Genomic DNA, 14,703 nt, shown 5'->3' on the forward strand with positions numbered 1-14,703 from the left:
CAAATAATTTTGTCTGAATATTGTATTAATTACATGGTATTCTCCAGTTGTTACTTCACTGTTTTTTAGCAAGTGTCAACCACTGCTTGTGACAGAGGAGGGCTGATAGCTATATTAAATCAGAGGCTGGTGGTAGATGCTTTGTCTGCTGTTTGATCAATTGAGGAGGGGGAAACATGTATCTGGAAGTAGAGAACCCTCAATTTCAAAATTGAAGAGTTGATTTTTTTAAAAAAAATTTTTTATTTATTTGATAATTTGGCCTTCTTGGACAAGAAGTGCCGTAATACCCCTTGATCAGTTTGGCCTTGCTTATCACTTCTGAAACTTTAAAGTGCTCTAAGTCATTCACTGTCTCAAATGGAATAGAATACATGAACTGATATCTATCTATCTAAATATATAAATATAAAGCAGAAAAAATAAGATGAAGCTTTGACATAGGTTGTATTAAATAGCATACAGTTTCATAGCAAAACATCTTTCAGTTGCGATCTCTTATCTCCCTCTGGTTTTGATCATACTGGTTAAGCACCACCATTATACCATACTTATGTACACCAACATACTTATATCAGAAAACACTTAACTTTTCACACAAATATAAGACTTTACAGAATAATTAGTCTTTACCACCATTGAATCCCTAGAGAAAAACTTGTCTACATAGTCATCATTACCTTCAGGATATAGGCAGGTAAATAAGGTAACATTTTTCTTTGTCCCATTTTGTGTAGCTATTGTGGAATTTGTTTCCTACCTAATTACTGTCACAGTTAATGTATATGAATGGGTGAAGACTATACTTCACTAAACTACCCATATCTGTGTAGTTTACCTATGTATTTTTGAGTTTACTACGTATACTATAGCATTTCCAATGATTAGGTGTGATCCTCAAATAAGCTTGAAAGAGGTGTGAAATAAATGCTAAAAGTGATTCATGGAGCAAAAAAATATGATCAGAAATCTGATAGTTTATAATTAGCAGACATATCTATTTCAACTAGGTATTTTTTTAACACTGAATTTTTTGGAGTGGTAGATTAAGTACAAACAGAACACAGCTATTTCTCCCTTATGCCTTCAAACTTTTGAGCCTTTAATGATTACAAAGAAAAGCTTCTGATTACAGAGTGATGTTTTTCCCTTCCTACTTCTTCATGAAGTAAAAAACTCAACTGTATCAAGACCCTAATTTTTCCTCTGGCTGCAAACACTGAACCTGAGGTAAACTTGTGTCAAAGCTTTAATGGTTTAGGGAACAAGGGGGGTTGGTTTGTGGTATTTTTCCCCCCTTCCACTGAGTTCTTTAGTAGATCTGCTTCTTAAAAATTTGGATTTGTTTAGTGATGGAGAAAAATAAGCCATCGCAGTGTTGTAGATCTGCAAAGCAATCTTACATTGATTTGGTGCCTTCAGATGGTCTGATGCTGTGGTATATTATGAAACTAAAATTTTTCTGCTTGCTAGACTTCCCTGTTTTGTGGGAAGGGAAACAATGCCATACTTTGTGTTCCCTTCCACCTTGTGGTGGGTTGACACTGGCTGGAGGCCAGGTGACCACCAAAGCCGCTCTATCACTCCCCCTTCTCAACTGCACAAGGGAGAGAAAATACAACAAAAGGCTCGTGGATCAAGATAAGGACAGGGAGAGATCACTCATTAATTACTGTCACGGGCAAAAAAAGACTCAACTTAGAAAATTCATCTAATTTATTCTCAAGCAAAACAAAGTAGAGCAATGAGAAATAAAATTGAATCTTAAAACACCTCCCCCCACCCCTCCCTTCTTGCCGGGCTCAACTTCACTACTGAATTCTCTACCTACTCCCCTCCAGTGGCACAGGGGGACAGGGAATGGGGGTTGCGGTCAGTTCATCACACATTGTCTCTGCCACTCCTTCCTCCTCAGGGGGAGGACTCCTCACACTCTTCCCCTGCTCCAGCATGAGGTCCCTCTCACAGGAGACAGTCCTCCACGAACTTCTCCAACATGAGTCCTTCCCACAGGGTCACAGTTCTTCACGAACTGCTCCAGCATGGGTCTCGCATGGGGTGCAGACCTTCAGCAGCAGACTGCTCCAGCGTGGATCCCCCACGGGGTCACAAGTCCTGCCAGCAAACCTGCTCCGGTGTGGGCTCCTCTCTCCACAGGTCCACAGGTCCTGCCAGGAGCTTGCTCCAGCACAGACTTCCCATGGGATCACAACCTCCTTCAGGTACCTCCACCTGCTCTGGCATGGGGTCCTCCACAGGCTACAGGTGGATATCTGCTCCACCATCAACCTCCATGGGCTGCAGGGGGACAGCCTGCCTCACCATGGTCTTTTCCAGGGGCTGCAGGGAAATCTCTGCTCCAGTGCCTGGTGCACCTCCTCCCCCTCCTTCTTCATTTGTCTTGGTGTCTGCAGAGTTGTTTCTCTCTTCTCACTCCTCTGGCTGCAATTGCTCTTGGTATTGCACAGGTTTTTTCCCCCTTCTTAAATATGTTATCTCACCATTGTTGATTGGCTCAGCCTTGGCCAGCGGCGGGTCCGTCTTGGAGCCGGCTGGCATTGGCTCTGTCAGACACAGGGGAAGCTTCTAGCAGCTTCTCACAGAAGCCACCCCTTTAGCCCTGCCCCCCCCCATTTTGGCTTGGGACATGAGCTGTGAGTTTAGGTACTTTAACTGATGTGATAACTGACTGGAGATATGACCTAACATTGTGATGTTGTACAGGCATGTGTTTATTGATCCATATTTCCAGTGTTGTGGATGCATGTGTTCTTTTTAAAAACCCTTCCTCCCCAGTCTCCCCCAAAACCTCAAGATCTCTCTTACAGAATAAAGGAATAAATTAGGAAAACTAAATATGTGTGTTTTGCATGGTTAGGCCTTGAGTTCTGGTGCTTCAGAAACTTTTGAGACCTGAGAAGTAAGAGTAGGTATGAAAAAAAATAGCCACTGAAAAAGAAGGGGCAAACAGTTTTATCCATGTAATGTATGCTCTTTTTGAGGGATTTTAATGAAAAAGAATATCTTATTTCTATATTTATATGAACCATCTAGTTAACTTTTTCATATTCTGGAAACCAAAACGTAATTCTCAAAAGTTGAAATAACAAAGCAAACTTATTGATGGCTGCAGCTAGTATGATATAGGTGTGTCTTCCTCTGCCAGGCTTCTGGTAATCAGCTGTTGTCATTTAATCCACACTGGCAACTAAGCACCACGCTGCCACTCCCTCACTCCCTCCACAGCAGGATGGGGGAGAGAATCAGAAGAGTGAAAGTGAGAAAACTCATGGGTTGACATAAAGACGGTTTAATAGGTAAAGCAAAAGCCGTGCGCACAAGCAAAGCAAATCAAGGAATTAATTCACTACTTCCCATTGACGGGCAGGTGTTCAGCCATCTCCAGGAAAGCAGGGCTCCGTCACGCATAACAGTTACTTGGGAAGACAAACGCCATCACTCCGAATGTCCCCCTCTTCCTTCTTTTTCCCCTAGCTTTATATGCTGAGCATGATGTCATATGTTATGGAATATCCCTTTGGTCAGTTGGGGTCAGCTTTTCCCAGCTGTATCCCCTCCCAACTTCTTGTGCACCCCCAGCCTACTCGCTGGTGGGGTGGTGTGAGAAACAGAAAAGGCCTTGATGCTGTGTGAGCGCTACTCAGCAATAACTAAAACATCCCTGAAAATTAACTCTGTCCCAGCCAAAATCAGCACATCAACTCACATCAATCTGTGTTTCCAGTCCTTGTTGTTTCCAAGTCATATGTTCTTTTGTTTATACTCCTGTTTGAAGAGACTGCTGTTGGTGCTTCTTTTTGAAGCGGTGTGTTTTTCCATGGCTCTGCAGATCACTGAAATGATAGAGCAAAATGAGACAATATTTCTTTTTATTAAAGACTTTTTTGTTTGTAAATGTTGGCAGTGGAATTCCTCTTGTGTCTTCACGTGCGGCCTCTGAGGCTTGGAGAATGCGTGGGTAGCTCTGACTCAGTGAGTACATCAGCTTCAGTAGCATCTTTGGCATCTGGCTGTGGGTGGCTGGAGGATGCCATGCTGGAGCCTGTTCCTGTGGAAGAAGCAGGAGGAGGTTATGCTGTCTCTTGTTGACTTTCCCATTCGGTGGAAATCCTCAGCATGGAATATGCAGTCTCTAAATGTTTTGTGTTGCAATACATTTATTTTTATTTTTAGATCACTTTTTATTTAAATAACAAAGATGGAGTTTTATGGAAAGCGTGAAGTGTTTTGATACATAATCAACACTGTAATAAAATCCTAGCAATATTAATGCATTGTTAACAAAGGAAGTCTTGACATCCCACCATCTAATGAAGAGTTTTCTTCCATCCTTTTAATAAATGGATGTAGAATCTGACTGTATCCAGCCTGAGTGGTAAGACATACTTCTGTTTAGTGAAAACATTAAAGTACAGCAGCCCCTCGACCTGTTGTATAAATTAAACATACTGTGAAGTATTTGGTAAGTTAGCTGCTTATAGATGAAAACCCAAGTGCGTGACATTTTTTCATGTCTTAGTAAGAAGAGGGGTCTTGCAGCCTCTGACTTCGTATAGCACAGTGCCCATGGTATTTTATTTTCTCCCTGTATTATGAACGTACTCTGTGCATGTTGAAGTGGAGTCTGCTAAATGTGTCTGAAAGACTTTTTTTGCATTTGGAGAAGAAAGTTTCCTGTCACCAATCCAGAAGTTGAAATATAATTTCTGTATTTTTTTTTAAAAATGGGTTTAAAAAAAGAGTATATTTGAATTTGGAGTGTTGGTAGTTTGACTAAGAAAATAAATACTCAGTGCTGTTTTGGAAAAAAATATGTATTTTTAGACCAGTTTCCTGAGGAAATGAAGCTTACACCATCATGTTGTCTGTTTGCATGTGTTGGTCCTTCCTGAAAAATTGAGCCTGTCACGTGATTTCAGCGAAACTTGAGGTAACATTTTGAAGATGATTGTTTCTGGATTTTGTGAAAATCAGTTGCTAATTAGAGGAAAGAGACCTAAACTTGTGCTCTTGCTGAGGAGAAAGGAAGCAGAACATGGCTGGTATACATGGTCAGTAATCAGCTATCCAGTTTGCACCATTTAGATTTGCTCTCTCCTGCTGAGGAGGAATATTATAGAAGTCACGGAGAGTAGAGGGGACTGTTGTAGCAATGATTGAATTTAGAGGAAGATACATTTCCATAGCAAGGTGAAGTTTCATTAATTCCAGTGTGCACAGCAAGATGTCTTGAAGTTTCCAAACTAAATGGAATTGCAAAAATTGAAGGAACTTCTTTATCTGTGCACCTGGAAACCTTTCCTTTTAAACTGTTGACGTGGTTTAGCCCCAGCCGGCAGCTGAGCACCACGCACCGCTCGCTCACCCCTCCCCCGGCGGGATGGGGAGGAGAACGGAAAAGACAACGGCAAAGCCTCGAGGGTTGGGATAAGGGCAGTTTACTGGGACAGCAAGGGAGAGGGAAACAATCAACAACAGTGCTGATAACAGATAGTAACAATGGGTGATAACAGAGAACGATTTACCGATCCCAGGACCTGACACTCAGCCCACCCTGGACACTCAGTCCACCCCTGAGCCACACCGAGCCCGCCCCTCCTCGACTAGCCCCCTTTTATGGTGAGCATGACCTCCCATGGTATGGAATAGCCCCCGGCCAGCTTGGCTCACCTGCCCTGGCTCCTTGGGAAATTAACTCTATCCTAGCCAGAACCAGGACAACTGTAGATAGAAGAGTTGGTAGAAACCATGCTGGTTCTTTGTGTTATATTCTGTCTTTAAATGAGGGATTTGAAATTAAGGTACATGGATTTAATCTTATTCATTTAACAAAAAATATTTAGATTTTCTATAGCTAAATTTTAATACTCTGTAGAGGGTGGATTTTGTTATATTAAGCAAAAATATCATCCCAATAACCTTTGTAAATGTAAGGATAAGCTATGTTGTAAAACCACAATTGACACTTCAGAACTGCTGCTTCAAAAGTTTCTGCTTCTCTGCAATGTAGGGCTGTGTTGGGTGACCAGTTTACAGGCTAAATTTTACTTCATCCTCTGGGGTCTGTAGGTGCTTTAACCACACTTAATACCACTGTAGGTCTGTTGTGCTTAAAAGTAAATAAATTCTCTCTCTCTCTCATATATGTGTATACACACACACACATATATATATGCAGGTATGTATACACTTCTTTCTTTTTAAAGTATTTAGCAGCCAGGGGAAGTTTGAGAAGCTGCCCACATAAGTATTTCTGAAGTTGTCTTGTTGGTTTTTAAATTGACCAATTTCTGTTTTACAGTGCCTGAAAATGACAACAAAGCGGAATTTGTTTGTGCGGCTGGTGCCATGCCGCTGTCTTCGCGGAGAGGAGGAAACCGTCACTACACTTGATTATTCTCACTGCAGTCTGGAACAGGTGCCTAAGGAGATTTTTACTTTTGAAAAGACTTTGGAAGAGCTCTATTTAGATGCTAATCAAATTGAAGAGCTTCCAAAGGTATGTTGGGTGGTTTTCCTTTTAGTTACATTTATTAACTCTGTTACTTCATCAGCATTGTAGAAACTGATAGTATCTAGCTTCATGGTTCAACTTTTAGGCTGCAGTTTGCCAAATACTTTTAAGTAAATGTTGGTCCCAGAAGAAGTAACCCTGGTAGAAGGAATGTGTATGTGTTCCAGCTTGACTAGTTTGCTGTACTGAATTGGGATGAAACTACTTAAACAACTGATCCAGCTCAAGAGAGGTACCTAGCAGAAGAGGCAGGCTAATTTATTTCTGTGGCAGTGTCTGCTCAAATTGACTAACTGTATTCAAAAAATTTGCTGCATTATTTTGAATCTCTGATAACATATGAAGATTAGAAGAAGCAAAATTAATGTCTTGTTCAGATCTCTCTGCCCACAAAAGACAACTACAGTCCAAAGTATCTATTCACTTGAAGTCCTGCTTTCTTCTTTGGTACATGACTGAAGAGACTTTCTGAAGTATCTCAAATTACTTATGTTCAAAAACTAGAGGGCTGGAATGCCACTTTGATTACATTTTTATTATAGAAATTAATATTTGGTTTTTTTGTTCTGAAATCTGAGGACAAAGTGCACACTGAATTAACAGTATACTAGAGAAAAGAATGAAAATTTGTGACAGTGAGACTTTTGGGAAGTACAAAGTGATCGTTACAATAGACTTGTTTCCATTATTAGGTCCTACCTTGATGGAATTAAAGACTTAATATTTAAAATTCTTTTGTCACAATTGTGTGTAAATCTTCACTGTCATATAGGACAACTGTAGAATGCTTTGTTAGATTTTTGGAAAGTTTCCTATAACCACTTCAGATTTTGCTGGTTTGGATTTTTTGAAAGATAAATGAAACTAATAAGGAAATAACTGTCAAGTTAATATCCTGAAATTGCTTTATCAGAAGCCCTGGATTCCAGTGAAGCTGACTTAAACCAGCTGAGTACTTTTGAAACTCCACCCTTAAATGCTCCTGAGAAGCCATCAATGAAAATCAGTATTTGTACGTTGAATAGAGCTAATAACATATTAGTTAAAACTAGACATTTTGTCAGTCTGTTACAGTTTAAAACTTCCACTATTTTATTCTTGCCTCTTCCCAAGCATATATTTATTTGCTCTAGACTTAAGACACTTTAGGTTTTAGTAGCTTGCTTCTAAAGACTTTGTATCAGCCTTTGAGATTTCTTCAGATGATTTCAGAACTTCATTCCTGTCTTTCATTCTTTATTAAAGAATAAAATTGAATGCTTAAAAAAACTTCTTAGCAAAAAAATTAAATCTTCTGAACTCTTCTTGCATTAAATTTCTAATTTACTTCCCGAATCATAAGAACTAAGCAAACATCTTCCAAACTGATAATTCTCTAAAAAATCCTTTTAGTAATCTTAAAAAAGTAAGAAAAACTGTACTGTAGTGATCAAATGAATGCATGTTGGTGTTCTAGACCAGAAGAGGCTGTTAGTCTGCTTTGTCTTCCTTTTCTGTTACATGCCATTTGATTTCATTAATCAGTTCCTATATGAAATCCAGTTTTGATACGTGAGTAAACTGAAAGGTGGGCAGTCTACCACTTGCCTTGATCTACTCTAAGATTAAATTATCTACACAATTAGGAAGACTGCTTGAACAGTTGTACTTTATTCCTTTTTGCTTTTCTTTGCTGGACTGCAGGGATCTGCAATACCTTACACTTGCTTCATGTTAATGTATTCGTACATTGTAATAAATCATCCTTATAGGCTTAGTTTTGAGAAGCTAAGCATACTTTTCAGCTTTTAAGTCATTGTGGTCATTATTTTTTGCTATCTTCAATTTTCATAAGAAAAAAACCCCCACGTGTAAATTCAAATACTGCAAAGGAAACAAGAAGAGAGATTAGGGAGTAATAAAGACATAGTAAAAATGTTTTATTTAATCATTTGATAGAAATTCTAATCTTAAAACTATCCATAGAAGGTCTATAAGGGAAGGCCTGTAACACTTGAAATGATCCTAGCTGATTTGGAGCCAGTTTCAAGCTGTGTATGCCTTTTCCCAAGCTTACTTAGTCTTTCAACTCTGAAAAAGGCCTCTAATTAAGCCATCCTCTCAGATGAAGGGTGCAGTACTTATTTAGGCTATCTTCAGCTTTCTGAAGCCTGATTAAGAAATTCCCACTCTTCCCCTTTATTCTTTGCCTTCCTCTTCTGCAATTTACCCTTTGTATGCCACAACACAACTGGTTTTGGTCTGTCTTGTCAACCTGATCGTTGAAATGGCCTGTCAGTGTATGTGATTGGGTTTTTTTGTTTGTTTTCTTTGTCTTTCTTTTTTTAATTGCCCCCAATCTTTTCAGAACCTCAACATACTTCAAAAATTGGTTCTTACAGTATAGCTCCTCAATTAAGTTGACTGGCCGAGGGCGCAGCATGAGCAAACTGCGATGGGGATAAAGATGGTGGTAGAGAAGGACTTCACTTTACCTGAAACGCTAGTGTTGTAGTCTCAGTTTCAAAAATGACTGGGCATTTGAAATGCTTTCATCTTGTGTGCTGAATCACATCTGAAAAGGTACCCTGTTTATCCCAAGTGCCACAATGTGCATTTGAGCTGAGAAACTCAAACTGCAGCAGTTTTAGTTTTCCCGCTCACTTTGTTGTTTGGAAGAAACTGTAATTCTGTAGTAAAATAGAGCTTAATGATATGAATTCTCATGTTTACTACCAGTAATGATGATCTGCTTAATCACTGAATATGCAAACATTAAAACAACAACAAAAGGAACAGCTACAAAGTCAACACCCTACAAAACTCCCCTCCTCCTCCCCTCTTTTCCTTTATGGATCTTGCAATTCATAGAATCATAGAATCATAGAATGGTTTGGGTTGGAAGGGACCTTAAAGATCATCTAGTTCCAACCCCCCTGCTGCGGGCAGGGACACCCTCCACTAGACCACATTGCCCAAAGCCTCATCCAACCTGGCCTTAAACACTTCCAGGGATGGGGCCTCCACAACCTCTCTGGGCAACCTGTTCCAGCGCCTCACCACCCTCACAGTAAAGAATTTCTTCCTAACATCTAATCTAAATCCACCCTCCTTCAGCTTAAACCCATTACCCCTTGTCCTGTCACTACACTCCCTCATAAACAGTCCCTCCCCAGCTTTCCTGTAGGCCCCCTTCAGGTACTGGAAGGTCACAATTAGATCTCCCCGGAGCCTTCTCTTCTCCAGGCTGAACAATCCCAACTCTCTCAGCCTGTCCTCATAGGACAGTTCCTTGTGCTGCATTTGTTTTCACCTGACTAATCAGGGAAATTTCTGATGATTCCAGGAGTCCAGATTATTGTTTTCAGGGATGAGTTTTAAGTATATATTTTTGCCCATCAAACTTCTCATTCCTAAGATAACTTTAACTCTTCAAAGCCTTAATGATATTAACTAGTTCTAATAGGTGCATATTTCTAAGGAATTGGAAACATCAGTAGGCAAGTTAAAGCTCACTCCTTGAGCTGTCCATCTTGCTAATTTGTCTGCTTTTGTTCTGGGATGGTATATGCAAACATTAAATGAATGGGGCTTGTTCAATAGTTTGTGGTTGAAATAATCGCCTCCTAATTGAGAAAGACCCAAGAAATTAACTAAATCAGTTGCTAGGACATTCATAGGGATACATTTTTTTATTTATTTTTTTTTTAGTCGTAGAAGACTTCCTGGTTTTGTCTGATCTTTTTGCAGAATTCCGTAAGAAAAGAACACTTAGCCCAGATATTTATGAATTTTTTTTATCCAAAATTGTTGGGAAAAGAATATTTCATCATAAATTGTTCAGATGAACCTTTTCATCCACTTTCTTACAGATATTTATTTTGTACTATCTGTAAGCTTTGAGGATCATTTGAGGATTTTTTTTTTCTTCTGTTCCAGTAATATTACTTGCCCTGTTTTGTCAATTTGTAAAGCTTTGGATAAGAATCTCAAAGTACCTTGCATATAGGAAGAGATCTGGCTCTTTGATACAAATTTTAATACATATATATACAGAAGAGATTATACAGTTTGCTATATCTTTAGATCAAACTTTCACTAGTTTTCATCATAATTTTGTTGGATTTTGGTGTACTTGAACTAGGAAGCATGGAAGTGAAAAAAAACCCAAAACTTCTTGTAAGATATAATGGAATAAAATTTAAACTTTGAGAAGATCAAATTCTGTGTTCCAGAACTATTTGACTTTTAAAAATGTATCTTTTTTTTTTTCTTTTTTTGAAGAAACTAATTACTTCTGGGGTATCACATGGCATATTCATTATGGAAAATATTTTGTGATGTTTGCAGGACTACGTGTAACTACAGGTCACAATTACTGAGATACTGGAAGGAATTTGTAGGAAGTGTTAAGCATAGCTGCTGGCTTGTTGTGACCATTTGCAGTTTTTTGCTTTCCTAAGCATCATAAACTTAGTTAATTTTGAATAAAACTAGTTAAATAAATTTTTTGTAGCCAAAGACTTTAAATAGTCTGGCCTTCAAGCTGTAAGATCAGAAGCTTAAAGGGATTAAAAATAAAAGCTATACAGAAGAAACTGAGAGAGAGTCACATTCACTTTTTTCTTTGTTTCAACAGCAACTTTTTAACTGTCAGTCTCTGCACAAGCTGAGTTTGCCAGACAATGATCTAACCACATTGCCAGCATCCATTGCAAATCTCATTAATCTCAGGGAACTGGATGTCAGCAAGAATGGTAAGTCACTTCTTATATTGGGGTAGCTAAAATGCAAATCACCATTGACTGTACAAAGATACTAGTGAAAGTATAATTTCTAGAAGCTACATAGCTAGTAAATTTTAAATTACTACTCTAAATCACAGCTTAACATAAAAGATGCTCTTTTATGATCTGTGTTTTTAATTATCTCTATCAAATTGGTTTGTACTTTGAGATGAAAATATTTCTATATTCTTTCAAAAATGCATATTCTCAAATTTATTACTTTTAGTGGCTTTCCTCATGTTTCACTATACTGAAGAGAGTTTGCACAAGAATTTGTAAAATTTTGCTGGATTCTCTGTTCTATTTGGTTTCATAAAAATTGTTTTCAATTTGTTTTAATGAACTGTCTGAAAATTGTAGTAGGACTTGGCTGCTGTGCTGTCAGATGGTAACCTCTGCATGGGGAAAAATAGTGACTATGGACAATGACTGGTTCACTTGTCTGACTTGTTAAAAATCTATCATTCTGTGTAAGTCAGCCTTTTATAAATTATGAAACATTGTCAGCAAAGTATTGTATGCATGGAGTCTTATGGTGATGTTTTGGCAAGTTGACAGATGCATGCAACTGAGGAAATTGAAATAGTTTGTATTGTCATCAGACTTACTTGTGTGACTTATTTGTGTGTGTGGGAATTCAATCATGCTAATTGATGAGGATTTAATAGTCTTGTCTTACTAATTCAAAGTGAAGTTAGAGGACCTCTCCTTGAAACGTTATTTGAAAATAAGGATTAAATAAATATGCCAAAGATTTTATCATATCAAATTCATTGTTTTATTTGGACAGCTAGCTAATTATGACTCCACAAAACTAAGTTCTGCTTTATTAAGAAAGTATTTTAGTTGTTGAGGTGTTGGCATTCTCCTTTATTGTCCATTGTAGCCCAATCTGTACTTAACTGTTACTTTATTGTTTCTGCCTAATGAACACAGCATTTAGTGTGATAAATTGACCTGATTGTCACTGCTCTGTTCCTGGTACAAGTGGATTAATAGTCTATCTTAAAGAACACTGGCCTTAAACTTTCATAGTGACACACAACAGAGAAAGAATCATCTTTTTGTCCTAGACTGAACTGTTAAAAGGATTAACTGTTTCTAACACAAGTTCACAATGCAGAAGACCTGAAAGCAGCAAAAGGAGTTTTGAGTTCTAGTGCTGTCAAATTCCTTAGCTTATGTATATAAATAGGCAGCTGGTCACTTACCAGCTAGAGAGTTAGTTGTCTGTCCAAAATAGTGTAACCTTTAGCTAAGCCTTCAGAGAGCTGCTGAAAGAGCACTTGTTCCTCTGAGGCATATAAAGAATTTAAGGAGGCAATAGCTGAATGATATGCTATCTCAGTAAACTCTGAAGCTCTGTTTTCTAGGGATTGTTTTGGAGTTTTTTAACACCTTTCAGAGAAAAAATGGGACACAAACTTATTTAAACTATTATCATGTGCCTGTTCTCAATCTTATCATGGTTTAGATAGCTTCTCTGCACATCAAAAACAGTCCTGAGATCCCACGCTTATTTACTTGGGACATCTTGTCTCCCACCATTCATGAAAGCTCTGTAAAACTTAAAAAAAAAAACAAAACAAAACCAAAAAACAACCCACCAAAAAACCCAAACAGACCAAATCAGGGTCCCTGTTTGTCCCTGTTGGGCAAGGTAAGAAATAGTGTTGTTTATTCTGGCTCCTAATAAATTTGGTAATATTTGAGACTTCAGTTTGTTATGCCTTTTCTGTTTAGCTATCCACTGTTGCAACCACAGAACATTTTTTTTTCTTGATAACTGCAAGCCTAGATAACCTAGCAAAACTGATTAAACATCTCTGATTATTCCTTTTTCTTTGTTAGATATTGGAATAATACAGTGTGGAAGCAGTGGACTTTGTGGGAAGCACAGGGGTTGCTTTCTCTTAATTTATTAAAACAAAATTGCAGGGGATTAATCACCAATCTTAGTGAAGGATGATGAGAGATGCCAAATTCTAAAAGAGCGTGTTTTTCAGATTCCTGCAGTTGTGGCAAATGAAGATGATAGTTCCTGTATTTTTCTTGTAGTATTAATATACCATAAGTGTTTTCTTCTGATGTAGATAGAGCAAAAGCATGGAGTGCAGATGCTTTTAAATCAAATATGCGTTTAGTTATAAAGGTTGCATTTTAGAAGGATAGTTAGACTTTAACTTACAAATACCAATACACATGAAATATGATAAGGTTTTCATATAAGATAGTTGAGCTGTTTATGGCACAGGCATAATGGAATGTATTGACCAAAGAGAAGTATTTAATTTTCTAAAGAGTTGATAGAAAAGTGAATGAAGCTTCAATTTTAAAATGTGGTTCGGTTACCTCAATAATTGCAGAGTCTGGCTCTGCAGCTAGCTCACGCAGGACAGAGGGAGACCTGTTGCACAGGAGAGCATCCAGCTTCCCAAGTAGAACTATACACACATATGCATAATATTTGTTTTGACATTTAGATGAAAAATCAAAATTGCAGAAATTCTTCAAGATAGTAGATGCTTTACATAAAAGGTATTAGTCTAAGAAAGCAATCTTTATAATGTTTTAATAGCTCATAAAATGTCTTGCCTCTTTCATTTCAGATTTAAATGTCTAATTTAACATATACAATATATAAAACTGTATAATAGAGGCATGGCAGATGTGCAAATGTGGATAATTAAGAATATTTAATTGTATTTAATCAGAACAAAGATTCACCTAGTCTAGTGTCCTCTCTGCAACAGTGGCCAAAAGCAGAATCCTAGGGAAGAATTAGTAAAGTACAGAAAAGCCAGGAGACATGCATGTTTCTCTGTATGCTCCCAGTGTCCAGCACCTTTTGTTATTGGGCCTTCTTGAGCCAGACAGGATGGAGAGGTGGGCCCATGTGAACCGCATGAAGTTCAACAAGGCCAAGTGCAAGGTCCTGCACATGGGTCGGGGCAATCCCAAGCACGACTAGAGGCTGGGCGAGGAATGGATTGAAAGCAGCCCTGAGGAGAAGGACTTGGGGATGTTGGTTGATGAGAAGCTCAACATGAGCTGCAATGCGCACTTGCAGTCCAGAAAGCCAACTGTGTCCTGGGCTGCATCAAAAGAGGTGTGACCAGCAGGTTGAAGGGAGGTGATCCTGCCCCTCTACTCTGCTCTGGTGAGACCCCACCTGGAGTACTGCATCCAGCTCTGGGGGCCCCAGTACAGGAGAGACATGGACCTGTTGGAGAGAGTCCAGAGGAGGGCCACGAAGCTGATGAGAGGGCTGGAGCACCTCTCCTATGAGGACAGGCTGAGAGAGTTGGGGTTGTTCAGCCTGGAGAAGAGAAGGCTCTGGGGAGACCTTCTAGCAGCCATCCAGTACCTGAAGGGGGCCTACAGGAAAGCTGGGGAGGGACT

General features: G+C 38.8%; 1 protein-coding gene across 17 annotated transcripts in view; it reads left to right on the forward strand.

Moving 5' to 3' along the window:
* LOC142599150 (erbin-like) overlaps positions 1 to 14,703 on the forward strand; it is a 157,486-nt gene that overhangs the window by 54,089 nt on the left and 88,694 nt on the right. For all 17 annotated transcript variants that reach the window (XM_075738855.1, XM_075738870.1, XM_075738864.1 and 14 more), the window contains 2 exons: positions 6,323 to 6,520; positions 11,154 to 11,271. In XM_075738855.1, the coding sequence (XP_075594970.1) occupies positions 6,332 to 6,520; positions 11,154 to 11,271 (307 nt within the window). In that variant the 5' untranslated portion in view covers positions 6,323 to 6,331. The remainder of the gene's footprint in view (positions 1 to 6,322; positions 6,521 to 11,153; positions 11,272 to 14,703) is intronic.

This window comes from Balearica regulorum, chromosome W (genome assembly GCF_011004875.1).
Source record: "Balearica regulorum gibbericeps isolate bBalReg1 chromosome W, bBalReg1.pri, whole genome shotgun sequence".
NCBI lineage: Eukaryota > Metazoa > Chordata > Aves > Gruiformes > Gruidae > Balearica > Balearica regulorum.